The 20,786-nt window shown below is 48.3% G+C and overlaps 1 protein-coding gene across 5 annotated transcripts in view; it reads left to right on the top strand.

Annotated features, from left to right (window-relative positions):
• PELI2 (pellino E3 ubiquitin protein ligase family member 2) overlaps positions 1–2,669 on the top strand; it is a 66,542-nt gene extending 63,873 nt beyond the window's left edge. For all 5 annotated transcript variants that reach the window (XM_038138111.1, XM_038138114.1, XM_038138113.1 and 2 more), the window contains one exon: positions 2,036–2,669. In XM_038138111.1, coding sequence (XP_037994039.1) covers positions 2,036–2,617 — 582 coding nt within the window. In that variant the 3' untranslated portion in view covers positions 2,618–2,669. The remainder of the gene's footprint in view (positions 1–2,035) is intronic.
• The last annotated feature ends 18,117 nt before the right edge of the window (positions 2,670–20,786 follow it).

Raw genomic sequence — 20,786 nt, 5'->3', positions numbered from 1 at the left:
ATGAACTGACTTTGCAACTCTGCCATTGGCTTTGCAGAAAACTGACTGCAGAAGGAGTTAGGGGAATGGAGTCGGGCTGCTCTGCTTTCAGCAGGCACCCTTCAGGACATAAATTGCTTTATCACACTGATGGTGGCAGGCAGATGTTGCCTGGGGACCTGGACAGATGATGTGGCAATTGCAGCCTTTGTGGTTAGCAAAACACCTTTTTAGTGCTGCTAAAGAGGCATAGCAAAACAAATGAATCCCCCTCCTTGCATCCAAAGCGAGTTGAATTCTCATTTAAATAAAATTGCATGGCACACTGGTATTGATGTGATCAGTATTCCTTGATTGGGTTCATAAAACCAAATGCAGGCTGTATAATGAATTGAACACGTTGCATATGAGGGAGCTTTTTGTTTTGCTGTTTGTGAAGGAATTATCTGAAAAGAGCATCGGATCAAGGCTTCTCTCATCTCTACTTGAACCATTACATTTTTCTGCTGGAATTACTTGGCACTGGTGACCTCTTGTCCGTAGTCTGTATTGTACCACTGAGGTGTTTTGTGCAAGGATGATCCACAGTTAATCTGTGAATTTAAACTGGATTAAAATGTAAATGCTAAATTGGTTGTCATTCATAGTATTCTTAGGCAGATGTGATGATTTCATGTGACCTACTTAATGTATTTGTTTGTATTTGGCTGTTTGTTCTGCATTAGTGGTATTTTCTGCATACTTTCTGTGCACAAAGCCAGGCAGTAGGTCTGTTTTTCTCTTTAATTTTATAAAGAACCTTTTTAATATATATTCATCATTAATGAACTGATGGCAAAAGCATGGATTGCTTATATGTATATGACATTAAAATGAAGAATATTTCAGTCATGTACAATGTGTGTTTGGCATAATCCCTTGAAAATGTTGTAAGTACCTGCTTTTAATCAGAGAGAAGCCTTTAGGCAGTGCACGCTGGGGCTGTGTTTGCTTGGAATACCTCGTTAAATAAGAGGGCTAATGAGTGTGGTGGGTAATTGTTCATAAGCTGAGCCTGTGTGACTTCAAATTTGTCACCTGAGAAATTCAGCTGGTAATTCTGTCTGCTGCAGTGCTAAGCCATGCAGGTACCTGTGCTGCTGAGGCACGCTCTGGGAGCTCATGCCTCTTCAAAATGCTTGACCCTTGACACAACCCCTGAAAAAATGGTATCTGAGAGGCAGGACAGCTGGCCTGGCCTGGGTAGCAGTTTTTAGTCCAAAAATGACTTTTTTACTTTACTGTATGAGCAGCTTCTGTCAGTGTTATGTGGGCAAAGAATTCCAGGAGAGAATCTGCTAATGCAGCCCTCAGGGAATGGCATGTCTTCAGTCTATCAGGACTTACTGAAATATGACAAAGGCACAGAGAATCAATATTGGAGGAAAAAAAAAAAGCGTGCTCAGGGGCCCAAAGACTGTATAATAATTTATATTGCAAATGCAAATCCCCTGTACAAGCACAGAATAAGAGAGCAGTGCTCGTTATAATCCTAGATGTAGGTTAGGAGGTGAGGTGGATTCAGGACAACAAGAAGACAAAATTAAGCAGGATAAATGTTGAGAAAGGTGATGTGGTGTCTGTGTGGTGTTTGTGAGGTCCTCAGGACAAGGGAAGAGATGAGAATCTGACTTCATGTTCTCAGAAGGCTGATTTATTATTATATGATATATGATACTATATTAATGCTATACTAAAACTGTATTAAAGAAATAGAGGATACATCAGAAAGCTTAACAAGAATGAATAATAAAAACCTGTGACTGCTCAGAGCCTTGACACAGCTGGATTGTGATTGGTCATTAAATTAAAACAATTCCCATGAGACCAATCAAACAATCACCTACCACATTCCAAAGCAGCAAAACACAAGGAGAAGCAATCAGATAATTGTTGACATTTCTCTTTGAGGCTTCTCAGCTTTCCAGGAGAAGAAATCCCGGCGAAGGGATTTTTCAAAAAAAAAAAAAAATCACGGTGACGGTGTCTGTAAAAGCTCTTTGTGTCCTGCCACCAGGTAGAAAACGAGACCAACATCCTGCAGGACGGCTCCCTGATCGACCTGTGCGGGGCCACCCTGCTGTGGAGGACGGCGGACGGGCTCCTGCACTCGCCGACGCAGAAACACATCGAGGCGCTGCGGCAGGAGATCAACGCCGCCCGGCCCCAGTGCCCCGTGGGCTTCAACACCTTGGCCTTCCCCAGCATGACCCGCCAGGACGTGGTGAAGAAGAAGGACGTGGAGGAGAAGCAGCCTTGGGCCTACCTCAAGTGCGGCCACGTGCACGGCTACCACAACTGGGGCCACCGCAGCGACATGGCGGGCGACGAGCGCGAGTGCCCCATGTGCAGAACCGTGGGCCCCTACGTGCCTCTGTGGCTGGGCTGCGAGGCCGGCTTCTACGTGGACGCCGGGCCCCCCAGCCACGCTTTCACCCCCTGTGGACACGTGTGCTCCGAGAAAACTGCCAAATACTGGTCGCAGATCCCGCTGCCTCACGGCACTCACGCCTTCCACGCCGCCTGCCCGTTCTGCGCCACGCAGCTCTCCGGCGACGGCAGCTGCGTCAAGCTCATCTTTCAGGGCCCCATCGACTGAGAGGAACCACGCACGCACGGAAATGACCACAATAAAAGTTTTCTTGAACGGTTTACTGTGAAGATTTTTTTGCCACTAATTCTAGATTTTACCTTTTTTTATAATGTTGTTAATAGGGGGTGGTAGGGTGGGGACGGGGGAAGCCGCGAGGAGACGGAGGGACCGTGGTGGAATTGGGATACATTGATACCTGGAACTTGACAGATATCAGTGGTGTTGCATGCTCGAGAGCAGCATATTCATGGAGTCTTCTTGGTCAAATTGTAGTATATTTGTAATCTTTTTATTAGTACCCTGGATCAGAAAAAAGGTGTCTTAAATGATTTTTTTAAGCTGAGATTTTTTAATGGAAAGGTTTTTTCTTCTAAACTTTGACAAGCCTTTAAAACCTATTTTTCAAATCTAGAAGGAACATACAGAATGTAACTGTCTTTAATTTGCAATATAATTTAACTTGAATAGTTTCTCAAGGAGCAAATGCAGAATGTGTGGACAGCCATAGGTGAATGTTCACTAGAGATAATTGGATATGTAAGAGAAAAATTAGCTGCCTAAAGTGTAGAGGATAAAAGCTATTAAAATATCTATTATGGTATAACACAGCTGGCCAAAAAGGCATCAAAGATTACTTGAAACTGAGGAAATCCTGTTTGCATTGATTTCCTTTCAGTGAAGTAGATATCCACTGGCTATTAGGTATGGGAGATGGCTGATTATTTTCGGATTTGATTTTTTTTTCCCCCCCATTTAACCTGCATCTGGTGAAACCACTTTGCTCTTTTCCATACTTAGCTCTGGGGTTTAAGCTGATGTTCTGTGTATGTGTAGCCTGGCCTTTTTATTTCTGCTTTGCTTGCCCTCAGTGCTCCTTACCCAGGACCTTTGGGTGAGTGGAGGCCACAGATTCCTGGAAGGAACCTTAAAGCTCATCAGTTTCACCCCCTGCCATGGGCAGGGACACCTTCCTCTGTCCCAGGCTGCTCCAAACCCTGTCCAGCCTGGCCTTGGACACTTCCAGGGATCCAGGGGCAGCCACAGCTGCTCTGGGCACCCTGATGGAGCCAGAGGAGTGTCCAGGCTTTGCTGCAGTGATGAAGGGGTGGTGCCACAGCACAAGGTTTAGGTACAGCTGGTACAGAATTTATTTCCATAAACCTGAATTCAGGAGAGCACTTAGTGTGTCTTTAAATCTAAGCCCATGGCTGGGACTGTTTAGATTCTCAAGAGCTTCAATGCATTGCAGTTATTTGCTGTTACGGTTTGAAATAAAAAAAAAAAAAAGCTATTTAAAGTAAGTTATTTTTTAAGCTCACTTTAAAGCATTTTCACTAGAAGGGAGAGCATAATTTCCAGTTCAGCTGAGCATTTTTGTTCACTTCTCAACTTGCTGCCATCTGTCACCTTTTCTTTTGCAGATTGAGTTGTGTTTGTATCTCTTTTTTCCCCCCAAATGTTTGCAAATCAAACAGCATTCAAATGTAATCAAATATATGCACTGGGGTGGTACATCTGAAGTGGATCACTTGAAATTCGTGACTTTTTTAAGAGAGCTGATAAATGTTTACTATGGAAATAATTAAATCAGAATTTCATATGAGGTGTACCCTGCCCACTGTTAGGCTCATTTCATGCAGAATGATAAGTCTTTGATTTGTGGGATTTTTTTTTTCTTTATGCTTTCTGTACTCTTGGTATCTGAGGTATCAATCTATCCAGGTTTTAAAAAAAAATTGGGAGAAATCTATAACATTTCTAGATGAAATTGATCATTCAAGCTCAGTTCTGTTTAATCAACTATAGCTTTTTGCTATATTTGTGCCCTTTGTATAAATATATAATTTATATGATTTTAATATATTCTGTATATATATATACTTGAATTGGCCTGTTCATATTTTGGTTGTAAAATTGTTTTATAGTTAACCTTATAAACATTTTACATGTCCCTTGCCAATGGTGATGGGATGGATTTTGTCTGCTGCTGTTTTTAGTATAATTTTGCTGTATACATGTTCAGCATTTTAACAATTTGAAAATAGCTTTACTTTTCTTTTTATGCTTTTGCTGTTAAAAAAAATACAACTCTGCAGCTTTTTTTCCCCCCAAAAGCCCCAAACTGTACAGTTTTTGTCCCACTCAGTGATTGGAAACAGGATAAACCTTGTTAACCTACAACTATATGCTTCTTCCTAGTGCCTTTTCAAAGAGATCCTCTTGTGATTCCATGTTCCAAGTCCTTTCTCCAGCCTTGTGGCTCTCCACAGAGAGCAGCAGCCCAGCCAGGTGGGGGAGAAATCCAGACACAGAGGTGCCTCTTCCTCACCCCTGAGCCCCTGCAGGTTCCTCAGGTGCCACAGTCATTCCTGGTTAGCAGATACCTCATCTGGGAGAGGCGGCCTCGCTCCTCCCTCCCTGCTGGACTCACACCCGAGAGATGCTCCTGGTGGGAGATGCTCCTGGCTGGGTTCAGGCCCTGCATCTCCCTCCATGTGCAGCATTCCCAGCTCTGCTGGCAGCCCTGAGGCTGAGCTCAGCAGGGTCTGCACGTGGGGTTGTCTCCTGTGAGCCCCCCCAGACTGGAAACACCCAGGCACCACCTCCCTCCCCCAGCTGCTCCCCTCCTTCCCCTCACCCTGCAGTTTAATTGCTGCTTCAGGGCTTCATCTCCCTCTGTTCCCTGTGGAAAGTGAATGTACAGTGTTGGAAGAATCCTCACTGGAAACACAGCACACCATCAGGCTTGGTGTGTTTGGCTTGAAGCAGAACACTGGATGATGGTTTGTATCCAAGGGAAGTGTCTGTCTGAAACTGTTTGAACAAGATTTTTTTTTTTTCCTTTTGCTGTTGGCAGTTCTGTATAAGACAAGGAAAAGTCTCAGAAGTGACCACAGGGGCTCATCTGGTCCCACCTCCCTGCTCAAGAAGGGCCATCCTGGAGCACATGGCACAGGATTGTGTCCAGATGGCTCTGGGAATCTCCAGTGAGGGAGGCTCCACACCCTCTCTGTTCTCTTTTCAGGGCTGGGTCACTGCACAGGGAAGTTCCTCCTCGTGTTCAGGTGGAATGTGGGGGCATCAGTTCCTGCTTGTTCCTTGTGTCCCACAGAGCAGAGCCTGGTCCATCCTCTTGGCACCTCCTTTAGGTATTTGTACACATTCATGAGGTCCCCTCTGTTGTCTCTTCCTGGGACTGAACATTCCCAGCTCCTTCAGCCTTTCCTCCTGAGAGAGGCTCCACTCCCTTCATCCTCGTGGGAGGATTTGCCCTCTGCTGTTCCTGCTCCAGCATCTCCGTGTCCCTCCTGTCCTGAGCAGCCCAGAACTGGCACAGCACTCTGGGTGTGCCTCTGCAGGGCTGAGCAGAGGGGCAGGATTCTCTTCTGGGAAGCAATTTCCCAAGGTTTGTGTGGAATTCAGGGATTTTGCTCAGTCCTGCAGAGTTGGATTTGCTGGGGAGGCAGAAGAGATTGTAACATGGTTTTCCTCAACCCCTGCTCTGGTGAAATGATGGGGCATTCAGCTCTTAGCCCTTGCCTTCCCCCAGCTCCATAAACACCTCCTCTGCTCGGGTAGCTCGATAGGAAAAAGGAGTTGTGGATAAATAAAATTGCAGTCAGTATACTTGAGAAGCACCCTCAGGTTTATTCATTATTTCAGTGTTATGATGTTCCCTGCATCCCATTTCCAATGCTGGCAGTGTATTCCATAAGGATTTTTTTATCACCTGTTGCTGTTGATTCTATCTGAATGCCTCAAAAGCAGCTTTGACTGTGAAACTTAGAACTAAAAGTATTTTTCTAGTCTGATTTTTTAAAGAAAGATAATATCTGTCAAATCCATGCACACTGGAGCTGGAACCCTTCCCTTTTCCCTGGCAGCTTTCTGGGAGAATGCTGAAGTCTAAATAAAATGAGTGGTGAATGCTTTTCTTGCTGGGAATTATCCAGTTGTACAGGAGTGTTCACATGAGACTGTGTTTTACTCATTAATTTTTTTCAAATGTCATTTTGTGCATCAAGCTACAGTCACAGTACTGTCCAGGCTGAGTAACTGAAGAGGAATCCTTTTTTTTTCCATTGTGAGGGTGGGAATGGGGATCACAAGAGAAGAAAGTCAAGGTTGAGCTGGTTCCAGTAGGGACAGAAGCAAAGGAACTGCTTGGAAATGTGACTGGAGCTGTTCCTGCTTTCAGACCTCATCCATGCTTGAGAAGGATTCTCCTGAGTTTGGTAGGAAGTTCTGGGATGCTCTGGGTGGCCTTCCCAGTGAGACACTCCTGGTGTTTTAGTGGCAGCTCCTGCAATTTGAGGGTTTGGCTTCAAAGCCTGAGCGAGGGGCCAGAGATGCTGAGTGTGTCATAGTGAGAAACTGCAATGGAACTGTGGACAGAACTTAATTATGTTTTAGCACTTAATTATATTTTAGGGCTGTGGTCACTCTCCCTTTAGTGCTCTTGCAGTAGGTGATGGATTCCTCACCATTTTTTCATTCTTCTGGAAGTGGAAGGAAATTTCTCCAAGACCATCATGTTTCTGCTCCTCCATCCCACAGTCTTGACACTTTCCAGTGGTTGGAGAACCATCGGTAGGGATGTGGCTGGGCTGAGGACTGTCAGGCTTTTAAATCCATTTTTAGCCTGGTAGGAAAACCGACCTGACTCTTCCTCCTCATTTCCTCTGTTTTTCACCCTCCTGTGAATCCTTGGCTCCTCATTTTTGATTTATCCAGTTGCAGGTACACAAATAAATACAGCTTGGAAGGAAAACAAGGAAAACACAAGCCAGGGTTGCAGTGTCTTTGGACAGATTTTTCTCGTTATTCTGGGTTTTCTGAGCACTGGTCACAAGTCTGCACCCTCGGTGTTGTGAGGTAAAAGGACAAATGCAGAAGGTAAGGCTGGTTTTGGGGGTGGGGGGTGGAGAGAGGGTAGTGTCTAGGATGGAGTCACAGTGGCTCTGCAAATTGTGTCCTCCTGAGTGCAGTGGGCACTGGATCTTGGAAGAGCAGTGCAGTGACCCTGGGCAGGCAGTGGAGACAGATCTTTACTGTCTGTGCTGCTCAGTGTTCATTTATTGGCAGCAGAACAAAAATAGGGGCTGCTTGGACACTCAAACACCAGAAAAAAACCCCAGTGTCTGTCCAGATTCCCTCCTTGGGGGAATATTTATGTTTTCCTGGTGGGCAAGCCAGGCTCCAAGTCACCTGGAGTCCCTCCTGCTGCTGTCCTGGGGATTAGGGATGGGGATGGCTCTTAGATCCACCATGGAGAGCCCTTGGAAGGCAGCAGAGCCCTAGGAAAAGCCTCTCCCACAGCGAGCCCTGTGTGATGGAGGGTGATGTTTACCTTAAAAACAGTGTGAGCAGCTGCTCAACTTCTGGGTATATTTGTAAAATTGGTCTTTTTATACACCGTGTGAAATGGACTGGAATAATTTCTTTTGCTGTTGTACCTGTGGAAGTACAAGCCATTTTACAGGAGAAAAAATTATAAAACAAATTAAAATATTATCTCAGTATTGTCACTGACTCCTTCAGTTTATTTTCCCTGCTGGTTGGTTGTCAGAGCTTGACTTTGATTTGCAAAAAACCATATAAACAACTTCAAAAATAAGTGGTTTCTTTTATTTTTTAATCCCCTTTCTACTCAGAAAACAAAACCTGAAGCCTTTGATTGGGGATTCTTAAGTATTGGAGGTAGTGGAGCGTAGTCAGGTGTGAGTGCCCTGGAATTTCAGTTAATTCCCTTCCCTGATTTTTAAATTGAACTGTTTGTTTTCAGTGCCAGCTGCCTCCTTGCAGTGTTAACATAATTGCTAAATAAAAGCAATTTCCAGGAATAATATGCTTTGTGACTCTTAAAATTAATTTCCATAATGGGAATTCAGTGGTTGGTTTTCCACCTGTGTATTCTGCATCCCTTTTTTTGCAGGTGGCCTCTGTGAGTACAGGAGCTTCATTTCTTAAAAGGAGCTAAAACCAACTGTGAGCTTTTTTGGGGGACTTGGAAAAATAAGTGTTGGTGTGAGCACAGGGAAGGGCATAAGGATATCTGCAGTGTTTTCTAGACGTGGTCACCTGCCAGCTGCCTCTTGTGCTCCCAGGGAAGTCAGGAGTGCTGAATCCTTTCTAGGGAAGTGCTGCTGGGTGAGTGGGGAGCTTTGGGATGTCTGGCTGTAACTGTGCTCGCCTCCAGCAGAGCAGTGAACCCTTCTTCCTGCAGGATTGCTCCAGCTTCACTCCAGGATGCTGTGGATGCCCTCCTGAGGGCAGGGCTGTGGTCCTGCTGGATTCCTGGGCAGGAGTTCTGTGCTTGGAGAGAGGCAGTGCACAGGGGAGCAGAGACAGGCTGCTTTAAAATGGATGAAGGCTGTGGGTTGGAGTGAGGTGATCTTTGAGGTCCTTTCCACCCCAAACCATCCCAGGGTGCCAAGGCAGCCTTGGAGCAGTTCTGCTGGGAACTGGGTGAGGGGGAAGTTGCTGCTGCTCCTCGCAGGAGCAAAGGCTGAGAGGGAGGAACAAGGAGAGTTCAAAGCTGAGCTGCTGCTGCTGTAGCCCCAGCCTGGGGAGGGGGCTCAGGGAATCACCTCATCCCTCCCCCTGCCACGGCAGGGACCCTTTCCACAATCCCAGGATGATCCAAACCGCATCCAGCCTGGCCTGGGACACTTCCAGGGATCCAGGGGCAGCCACAGCTTCTCTGGGCACCCTGTGCCAGGGCCTCTCCGCTCTCATAGGGAAAAATTTCTTCCCAATCTCCCATCCATCCCTGCCCTCTGGCACTGGGAGCCATCCCCTGTGTCCTGTCCCTCCAGGCCTTGTCCCCAGTCCCTCTCCAGCTCTCCTGGAGCCCCTTCAGGCCCTGCCAGGGGCTCTGAGCTCTCCCTGGAGCCTTCTCCTCTCCAGCTGAGCACCCCAGCTCTCCCAGCCTGGCTCCAGAGCAGCAGAAATGTCCCAGCTCATGCCAAAGCAATCCTCAGCACCCCTCAGGACTGACCCTGTGTGAGCTTGTTACGCAGATTGTGTGGATTTTGTATCAATTCTGTCCCAGGTTTGTTTTCTAATTGAAACCTTCAGCTCTCAGCCTATTCTCCATTCAATTCATGCAAGACAACAGGACCACACATCATCCTAATGATCCCATTCCCTTGCTGCTTTTCTCCTCATCCCTCCAGCTCCCTGATTAAAGATGTTGTGGTCTCTTTTTTCACTCCCCTCTGAAGGGAGCATCGATTCCTATCTGTGTTACCTGGCTGTAAAATTTCGCTGCTCACTCGCTGCAGCTTGTGCTGCTGGGAAATCATCTTTGGGAGAGCTTTCCAGGGCAGCTGTGGCTCCTGCTTTTCTTTGCCTTTCAAGGCATGGCTGTATGGATGCATATTTTTAGGAGGAACTTAAGAAATCTCTTTCATGTAAAACTGAGGCAGACAGAAGTTTGACAGAGGAGTCTGAGCCTGATAGTTCTTTTCTTTTCCACTCGCTGAAAACTCCTGTCTGAAGACAGGCTTGAGATGAGAAAAGACTTCACAGCAGAAAGGAATTCAGTAGAACCCCACTTACATCAGGGCTTAAAATCCTGGATGTGCCTGTAAATAATTAAGTAATTATATATGAAAGAAATATCTTTGGGCAGTATTGCCCTTAAATGCTGTATTTTTAAAGGAGCCTGACCTTGGAACTGAGCCAAAATCTGCTAATTCTGGCAGGAATTGTCCTCTGCAAGGACACAGGGAACAGAAAGGGAGCCAGGGACCAGAAATGGGATGTGCTGTGTGGGTTTCTGGGTTTCCCCAGGGATGGTGCCTGTGTCCCTGCCAGGCTGCTGGGCCCCAGCTGTGGCTCTGCAGTGCCAGCTGTGTGAGCAGGGACAGGAGGCACGGCCTGGCCTCAGCCCCCAGGGGGACAGGACTTGGGCCGAGGTGCCCGTCACAAATCCAGCTCAGCGGGGCAGGGAGAGCAGGGAGCAACATCTGGCACATCTGGGGGCTGTGGAGCATCCCCTCCCTTCTCTATTTCTCCTGATTAAATGAAGTGAGGAGCCAAGGAATGGCTGGAGGAAGGGAGAACAGGCCAGAGTAATTCCCCTGATGAGAGGGTCCAGATGAGGATTAAGCTGAGCTTTGGCCAAGCTGTGTCTGTCCACGGGGGCTCTGTTTTGGCTTTAGATGTGGTTCAGCAAACCTTACCCATGAGTGGGCCCGGAGGAATCATGGAATGGTTTGGCTTGGAAGGGACCTTAAGGATCAGCTCATTCCACCCCCTGCCATGGGCAGGGACACCTTCTACTATCCCAGGTTGCTCCAAGCCCCATCCAGCCTGGCCTTGGCCACTTCCAGGGATCCAGGGGCAGCCACAGCTTCTGTGGGCTGAGCCAGAGCACCACAAACACAGCCCAGCCACTGTCAATCTTCTTTCCCTTAGTCCTTCCCATTCAGCTTTTCCTCTGTCCTTAAGACCATTCCTGTGTTTTTTTTCTGTGCCTTTTCAGGTTCCCTTGCTGGATCTGGGCGTGTGGCTCTGCTGCTGAGCTGCTCAGTGGGACACTGGGGTGTGGGGTCACATCCCAGCCTTGCAATCCCCCGGTTCCCACCCTCGAGGCACCTGGGAACTGTTGGGAGTTGCTGCTTCTGCTGAGCTGAGCTGCACCTGGTGGGATTGAGGCTGCCCTGGCTGCAGACCCGCACCCCATGGGGCTGGGATCCTCCCCGCCTGCCAAATTCCCCCATTCCCTCATGGAATCACTAAGGTTGGAAAACACCTTTAGGATCATTGAGTGTAAGGATTTTGCAGCTCTTCTTTTCAATGTCAGGGCTTTTTCAATTCAAAATCCTCCTGGAATTCCTCCCTGGGATTCCCTGCTGTTGGTAGAGCTGAGCATTAGCTCGTGAGGAAGGAGAACACTCATGTTTGGTGCTTCTTCCTGCACATCCTCCCCGTGGAGCCAGTTGGTTTTGCATTTCTTTATCCTTTGAGCTGAGTCCTGCACTAATACCTGTGCTTTTTCACCCGGGACAGACACCTGGTGGGGAAAAAACCTGCATGATTCCTTTTGCCTCATTCAATCCTGGATCCACACCTTTCTACCTTTCCAGAACTTGCCCACTATCCACAATTATTAATTAGTTAGATGTCATTAGCAGCACTGTGTTGGCTCTGGGAGGTTTCTCACTCTGCACCCAACATTTGCTTTTCACTTTTCTTTTTTTTTTTCTTTTTTTTTTTTTTTCCCCAGTGATAAAACCAAACTCAATTCCAGGATTTACAAGGTAAAGCCTCTCCTTGGAGAATCCACCAGCATCCATCAAAGTCCCAGAGGGTTTTATTCCCTGGTGATTAGCTGGGTGCTCCCGTGCCCTGCCAGGCAACTCAGCCATCCTATTTAATCGGATTATGCAAAGTGTTTTGCAGTGAGGACGAGGCAGACACCTGGGATGAGCTCAGATTTGGGGATGGAGACACGGATGCAGCAGGAGGGGGGCATGGATGCGTTCCCTGGGATGCCTGGGGATTTCCTTTAATTCCCTCAGCAAAGGGAGCAGGAACCAGAGCACGAATCAGAGCAGGAATCAGAGCAGTTTTTTCTTTTTTCTCATCCTGGCTGGAGGAAGCTGCTGGGGAAAATGGGGGATCTTGGTTTGAAAAGCCAGGTGTCTGCTAAGGAAGGCAGGAGCCTCCCCTGAAATGGAAAATGTAAACCCCCTCCCTCTGAATTGTTATAATTTTGAAATTAAGGGGCTCTCAGGCAAAGATATGGGAGCAGGAATAGCAGTTATTTATTAGGGAAGAAAATTAAAATAAAATAAACAATGCAGAGATACAAAACATCCCTGCCAGAGTCAGAACAGGAGCTGAGCCCTGTGGGTCAGGGTGGTGGCAGCAGTGCCATTCCATGGTGGCTCAGCCCTCCTGCAGGGCCAGCTGTGGTTCTGCTGGAGCAGGGATCCTGGACAAGGCTGGAGTTTCCCTCTGCAGCTCCAGGGCTGCTGGAGATGGGCCGGCTCTTCCTCTGGGAATGCAGGGCAGGAGAAAGCTGCTCCTCTGGGAATGCAGGGCAGGAGAAAGCTGCTCCTCTGGGAATGCAGGGCAGGAGAAAGCTGCTCCTCTGGGAATGCAGGGCAGGAGAAAGCTGCTCCTCTGGGAATGCAAGGGGCACAGGCTGCTGTGCTGCTCCCAGGCTCAGATTGGATCCAGGTAGGAATGCTTGGCTCCTGCCCTGGGCAGAGCATCTCCCATGGGATGATGGAATTGGATCAGCCCTGCAGGGACACTCAGTGGCCATGGACAGCAGAGATCTCCTGGAGGGAGGGTTGGCTGTGGGAGAGATAAAGGAAAAACTGCCCCATGAACAGCAGAGAACTGCCCCAGCTCTGACAGATGGCAAATAAATACACATTGTCTGGCAGTCTACGGGGATTCTCCCTGTCCCTCTTATCCACTTCCTGGGACACTCATTCATTCCTGGCTTGTTCCACACACATCCCTGTCACCCCAAAGAATTTTTCCCTAGGATTTTACCTGCAGGTTTATGGCCAGCTCCTGATTTTCTAGCAAGTCCAAATCTGTCAGAACAAAAAGGAGCCTGGCACATGCCCCACCTTGGTCCTTGTCCCTGCCCTTAGCACCCTGGATTCCAGGCAGGATGTTGGATGTGGGGGCTGATTCCTGGAGCTCCCCATTAGCAATTATGGCATCATCCTGGTTTTTTTTCCCCCTCTCCTGTCCTGCTTTGTTTTAAGGATTAACATCTAGAGTTGTGTGAATGTATCACAACTGCAGCTTCTTTTTATTTTCCATTTTTTTAAAGCCCACTTGGTTGCAGGGGGAAACATAACCCCAAAGAGAACCCACATCAAAAGAAAGCCAAATATAGAACACTTAAAAAAAAAATTAAGACAATTTTGAAAAATAGCAATGTATGAGTGAGATTTTTGTAAAAAAATCTGCTGACTTTGAAGGCAGTCTCATGACTTATGCATATTTAGAGCTGACAGTCCTGGACAGAGGCTTTTCCTTGAGCTTGTTTGGAAAGTGGTGCTAAACTCCAGCGAGTGAAGAGCTCAAAGCAGCTCAGGGTGCCAGAGTTGTGTGAGCTCAGCTCCTTTGGTTTCAGGGGGTTTAAAGGGAGGCTGATGCTTGGCCATTCCAAGGAATCATGGAATGCTTTGGGTTGGAAGAGACCTTAAAGATCATCCACTTCCACTCTTCCAGGCTGCTCCAAGCCCCATCAAACCTGGCCTTGGGCATTTCCAAGGATGAGACATCCACAACCTCTCTGGGCACCCTGTGCCTCCCCACCCAGAGGCACTGAGGTTTTGGGAAGCAGCCCACCCTGGGAAAATGCTCCTCTGAGCATTCTGGATTACGGTCCTGAGCTTGGAAAGGGGACTGGGAGCTGGTTTAGCCTCCTGCATCCTTAGCAGACCCACCTGGCCTTCCTAAAATGCTTTGAGATGTGGGGAGATAGCAAGTTGGGGCTCATTTCCCCTTCAGAGCACGGGGAAACCAGAATCCCAGGATGGTTTGGGCTGGAAGGGACCTCAAAGCCCATCTCCTTCCAAACCCTCTGCCATGGCCAGGGACACTTTCCACTATCCCAGGCTGCTCAAACCCCCCCTCCCAAAAAGAATCTGGGTTGGTTTTTTTTTTTTTCCTGGTGACTTTGGCAGGAGAAAAAGTGGAGCTGAGCAAATAATGAGCCAAAGGTGCAGCTCGAGGCCTTGCTGTTGGTTTTGTGATAAAGGTCCTGGGGTGCTCAATTCCCAAGGAAATACTGCTGCAATAAAGTGATTATAGGTTTTTCCAGATGTATTTAGGGTTAGGAGGCTAAGAGGAAATTCCTAGCTGAATTCCTGTCTGTGGGATAATGCTCTTTCCATGATCCTCCCTGCCAAGAATCACTTAATTATGAGTAATTAAAAAACATAACCCACCCTATAGCCGGGCTTGGGTTTGGCTCAAAAATGCTGAGGGATTTGGGGACAGGAAAGTGGAATAAGGGAATAAACAACAAAAAAGTATGAACTGAGTGACCTTCTGTGCAGATGGGACTTGGCAGGGAGGGGAGTGCTGGGGGAAAAGGGATGTGGGGGAGAGAGGGGATCTCCTTATCAGGGCAGGGATTTTGTCCCATGCCCATGCTGGAGCCAGGGATGCTGCTTGGTTCCCTAAAAAAACCACAGCTCCTTCTCACCAGCAGAGTTGCTAAGAGTTGCTAATTCTGTCATTTCCCTTTTTATCCTCCCTGCCAGACAAAAAAAAAAAAGGGAAAAAAAAAAAAAAAAGGTCTGTGTTTTCTGCAGGGATTTGGGATTGCTCTGATGGACCTGGGGCTGTTGGCTTGGTGGTGGCTGTAAAAATGCAGCTTTGCCAGGAAAACCTGATGCGTTTGGGCAGGGGCTGGCTCTCAGATGAGGTGAAAAATCTGAGCCCTGGAGCATTTGTGGTCAAAATCTGAGGGGATTCATTTAATTTTTCTCCTTCCCTGCCAGGGATTTGATTATGGACCCTCCAAAATGCAACACTTAAAGCAGCAAAATGATTCCAACATGAAACTTTATCCCTGAGAAATCAAAAGTTTTGCTCAAGCCTCATCTTACAGAAAACAGCAGAGGGAAGCTTTAAGATTTACACCCCTCAGCTGTGCCCCACCAAGGAAAGCTTGGGTGGATTGAAAAGTGGGGTTGAAAATGCCCTTTGCTAATTGTTTGCCCTGGAGATGGGCATCAGATGGGGTTTGTTTTGTTTTTTGGGTTTTTTTTTAAGTGCTTCAAACCCACACAGAGATCTGGAGCTGTTGCACACCTGTGCTGGGTTTTGGGGATGGATTCTCTCATCCACAAGTGAAGCATAAACCAAAGTGGGATCTTCCTGTGGTCATCCATGTTATCCTCAGAGCACCAAGGGGACAGGGAGGGTTGGCACAGGGACATTTAACCCTCCCAGGGCTGTGGGTTGAAGCTCCTGGCAGGAATTTCTCCTGTTTTCTGTTAGGGTGGGTGCCCAGAGCCCTGGGATTTGTACCTGGAAGGGTTGGATGTGTTTCAGTGAGATACATGTGGGTATTGTGCACATCAAACCCACTGAGGGCAAACTCCTGGGCTGAGGGATTTGGAAACATCCCTGGCTTTGTGGCAGAAGGGGAGGGAGCTGGAAGTGATGGAGGGAAAATATGATGTTGAGGGAAAAGGGTGGGGGAGGATGGAAAAGGAGGAGTGTTGAGGTTATGATAACCATGGGGGCAATAAAACAAGTGTGAGGCTGGGAGGGAGCCTGGGGCTGTGATCTCCTTCCCCAGGTGTTGGTGCCTCCATCTGGCTCTGTGGCCTGGATCCTGTCCAGGGGACAGAAGGGGAAAGGTGGGGAGGGGGCAATAAGGAAATGCTGGTACCAATTGCATCTCTCCAAACTCACAGCTGGATTTGGGTTAGAAGGGACCTTAAATCCCATCTCATTCCAACCCCTGCCATGGGCAGGGACACCTTCCACTGTCCCAGGCTGCTCCAAGCCCTGTCCAACCTGGCCTTGGACACTTCCAGGGATGGGCCAGCCACAGCTTCTCTGGGCACCCTGTGCCAGGGCCTCCCCACCCTCACAGGGAGGAATTTTTGTGGGTCCATGCAAGATCCTTCCTGTTCCCATTCAATGTAGATCTGGGCAGAGGTGGGATTGCAGGCAGCCAGGCTGGGATGGACTGGGATTCCTGGGGGGGCAGATGTGCCCTTGTGCCTGGCACCGAGGGGACAGGACCCCCGTGCACCCACCAGAGAGGTTTGGTCAAAGGTTGAGCTCGATGATCTTGGAGGTTTTTTCAAAGCTCGGTGAGCCCGTGGTTCTGTGAAATGTGGGTGGCAGCAGGAGGTCACGGTTCCCCTGTACCTGGCTCTGCTGAGGCTGCACTGTGGGATTCCCATTCTCTGAACCTGAGAGAAGCAGAGAAAAGAATGATCAGAACAATTCTTATCTCATTCGCCGCTCCTGTGTTTGTCCAAAGCAGATGCAATATGGAGACTGTTCACCCAGAGTGATGGTGTTTTGTTTCCATGGTCTGTCAGGGCCAAGCTCGTGTCAGGACTGTCAGTCAGCCACGAGATTTTGGGCAGTGGAGTTGAGCTGGGTGCTTGTGCAGATTCAGTTTAGATGTAATATAATATAGAATAGAATAATACAGTGTAATAAAGTAATTAATTAGCCTTCTGATATCATGGAGTCCTGCTCATCATTTCTCCCTGCCACGGGGTTGCCTTGAATCTGATACTGCACCCTGAGTGCTGTGCCCAGTCCTGGGCCCTCACTTTGGGAAGGACCTTGAGACAGTGGAACATGTCCAGAGGAGGCAGCAAGGCTGGTGAGGGGCTGGGAACACAAACCCTGGGAGGAATGCTGAGGGAGCTGGGGGTGCTCAGCCTGGAGGAAAGGAGACTCAGGGGTGCCCTCATCACTCTCACAGCTCCTGAAAGGTGCCTGTGCTCAGGGGGGGTTGGGCTCTCTCCAGGCAGCACTGACAGAAGCAGAGGACACAGCCTCCATCTGCACCAAGGGAAATACAGGTTGGATATCAGGAAAAAGCTTTTCACACAAAGAGTGATAAAGTTCTGGAATGGCTGCCCGGGGAGGTGGTGCAGTCACCATCCCTGGGTGTGTTTAACACAGCCTGGATGTGGCACTGGCTGCCAGGGTTGAGTTGAGCTGTTGGGGCTGGGTTGGACTCGATGATCTTGGAGGTCTCTCCCAACCTAGTGATTCTGGGAATCTGTGGACGCCCAGATCCAGGAGCAGGACACAGCCAAATGCCTCCTCTTCGGTCAAACCAGGTGCCAAGGCAGAGGAATGTGGGCAAAGCCAAGTGTTTGGTGGCCTGAAGGCACCCGCTGGTTGCAGTTTGTCCCAAGAGCCAGGAGCATCCTCCTGGAGCATTCATCCATCCTGATTCACCTCTCGGGGACAACTGGGAACAGCAGGTTGTATCCTCACTCCCTTTTAAACCTTTCTGCAGAAAGCCTGGAGGTTTTGCCAACATTCTCCTGGTGAAAAAAGCCACAGCAACTGTGTGGAGCAGCCCTGGCTGCGATGCTGAGCTGCCTGGGAGAGAGCCAGGGGCACACGGACGCCGATGGAATAACAAGGACGCGGCGGCTGCAGAGGGCAGGAAAATTTATTTTTGCAGGGCAGTAAAACCCGCTCGGTGCCAGGCTCTGGCAGGAGCTGAGGCTCTGATTTTCTCCTTCCTCACCTCCAGGTGCACAGTTTTCCATGGATTCAGCCCTGTGCTTGGCACAGCACATTCCTGCCGTCCCCTCCTCGAGGTGGTGCTGAGCAGGTTTGGGGAGCTGCGGGAAGAGGATCCCCCACAGGGAGCTCAATTTGGGTTTGACCCCTAAATTTGTGTTTAATTTAAATTTGTGTTGAACCTCGACCTAAATCATGGAGGAAGGGTTTATGTGCGGCTGTTGCAGAGGGGGATGAGGGAATTTATCGTGCTCTGACTGCTGCCAGTGAATATTCAGGCAGGGCTCTGAGTGGTGAAGGATTCCTGGATTTATGGGAGAGGGAGTACAAATGCAAGGCAGGAGCCAGCGGGGGATATTCCCGGATCAAGCAGTTTAACCTGCAGAATTGAAGGTTTTTAGGGCTGGAGCACAGGGAATGCCATGACCTGAGGGATGGCCAGGAGGGCACATCCAGGGGAAAAGCAAAGTCTTCTGATGCCAGGCAGCTGCACTGGGGAGGAGGGGAGAGATGATCAGGGGTTTAGGGTGGGATTTCATACCCAGCACCCCAGGAGCTGCACCCCAGCCCTGAGCAAGGCTGGCTGGAGGTGCAGGACAGGAGCAGAGGGTGCCTGCATTTCCCTCTGCCACGCCAGGCTGTGTCCCAGCACTGGCAGTGCTCGGGTGCTGTGCTCCATCCCTCAAGCCACAGCTGCAGCCCATTTTTGAGTCCAGCTGGGTTTTTGCAGGTGGGGAGAGAGGTTGAGCTTACCTTGAGCTCAATAAAAGCTCTTCTCTCCCAGGATTCACCTTTTTCCTGAGCACACTGAAATCCTGGTGAGCTGCCCTGCAGCAACCCCAGCTCTGCACCTTGTCCCCAAACTCTGCCCACGAGTCTTGAAGCAGGTCCTGCCATCCTGGCTGATTTTCCATTTTAATCTCCTGTACTTTCAGTTATCTTTGAGTCTTCACTGGCTTGGAAATGTCTTTTTTTTTTTTTTTCATTCTCACTCTCTCTCACTCTTCGTGCTACCATCAGCTTTCTGACACGAGGGTTTTATTGGAATAAAAGCAGATTTTTATCTCCCAAGCCTGTTTATTAAACTCTCTCCCTTCTTCCACAGTGAGCTGCCACCCACCCTCCCGGACGTTTGTCGATTCAAATCAGGTTTAATCAACTCACAATATTGGACACAGTAAAATTGGATTTTTGAAAGCCCAATAAAGTTGTGCCACTGCTCTGGAGGAGCTCAGATTTCATCACATCGTGTCAGCAGCCACCAGGAACAGCCCATGAGGAACTCATCTGCAGGGAGCAGCAAGCTGCTAAAAATGGATGGAGCCTCTCCTGAAGAAATATTGACTATTAGTATTCTTATTAACATTCTGCTGTCAGAAATGACCAGTGGTAATAAATACAGCTGCAGCTTTTCATCCCCCTGCCCATTCATCACTGTCTGCCTGAGCTTCCCTTGGTGCCCAACTGCTCCCCACTGTGCACATGACCCCTCACTGGGCCCCAGCTCTCTGCCCAAAAGGAGCTGTTTGCCCTCATGTTGTGTCCTTTATTATTATTATTATTATTATTATTATTATTATTATTATTATTATTATTATTATTATTATATTGTTTGGGTTGGAAGGGACCTTAAATCCCATCTCATTCCAACCCTCTGCCATGGGCAGGGACACCTTCCACTATCCCAGGTTGCTCCAAGCCCTGTCCAGCCTGGCCTTGGACACTTCCAGGGATCAAGGGGCAGCCACAGCTCCTCTGGGCACCCTGTGCCAGGGCCTCACCACCCTCCCAGCCACGAATTCCTTCCTCAAATCCCATCCATCCCTGCCCTCTGGCAGTGGAAGCCATTCCCTGTGTCCTGTCCCTCCATCCCTTGCCCAAAATCCCCCTCCAGCTCTCTGGAGCCCCTGGGAACACAGGCTGCAGATCCTGATATTCACCCGTGGATCCCAAAATCTCCACAAGAGCTTTGTGAGCCTGTGCTTTTGTGGAGCCAAGCCTTTGGGGGTTTTGGGTTGGGGATTCAGCATCACTTGTGCATTTAGCTGTGGGGTGATGGCATCCCTATCCCAACATCCCGATGTGGCCAACAGGACCAGCTTGGAAGGGACTTTGCTGCTCTGAAGGAGTTAAATGTTCACTGAGCAGCGAGTGAGAGTCTCTGCTGCTGCAAAGCAGCATTTTAAGGGCTGGGAACCACTGGTGCCTGGCCACTTTGGGGTAAAAAAATGCCATAAAGGTAAAACAGGTTGTTTTGGTGGGATTTTGGGGTGGGATGGGCTTTGCTGGGCAGAGAACAGCAGCACTTGGCCCTCCTGTGGTCCCAACCCAGCAGGAAAAGTTCAATTCTTAGTTATGAAGAAGCACTAAAGCCCATTTGTAAAATATGTTTTGAATGGCTGCATCATAAATTAAGGTCAAAATAGAATTTCTAAATTCTCAAGCTATGATGCAGAATTAGCTTTATTGATTCTCTGTGTGATTTGTAGGAGCTCCCATCATTGTTTTGACAGTTTTATCCTGGAGTAATAGACTTCCTTTTGGATAATTACTGTTCCTACATTAAATTTCAATCTTCTGTCGGACTCAGATAATCACACTTAGGTCGTGTTTCGTTCTTTAGCTGTACATACTCAATAAACTTCATATTACAGCACTAATTGTTTCAACACTGGAATTCCAGGGCTTTTAGAGGCAAATTCAAGGGTTAATCATCAAAAAAAACCCTTTAATTGCCAACATTGGTGGCAACACTCATTTTTTAAGCAGTGAACATCTATTTTAGGGGAAGAAACAGCCAAACAGGTGATGTTGATGCATCACAGAAGATATTTAGAGCTGATGAATTGCACGTGCCTGCTTTCAGTGTGTCTCATCCTGGGTCACAGTGGGTCCCCAGGGGGTGACAGTGAAAGTGCCACTGTTGGAATCCAGAACATCCCTCTGG

This window comes from Motacilla alba, chromosome 5, assembly GCF_015832195.1.
Source record: "Motacilla alba alba isolate MOTALB_02 chromosome 5, Motacilla_alba_V1.0_pri, whole genome shotgun sequence".
NCBI lineage: Eukaryota > Metazoa > Chordata > Aves > Passeriformes > Motacillidae > Motacilla > Motacilla alba.
The sequence above is the reverse complement of the archived record's forward strand: the minus strand, read 5'-3'. Positions and strand labels throughout refer to the sequence as shown.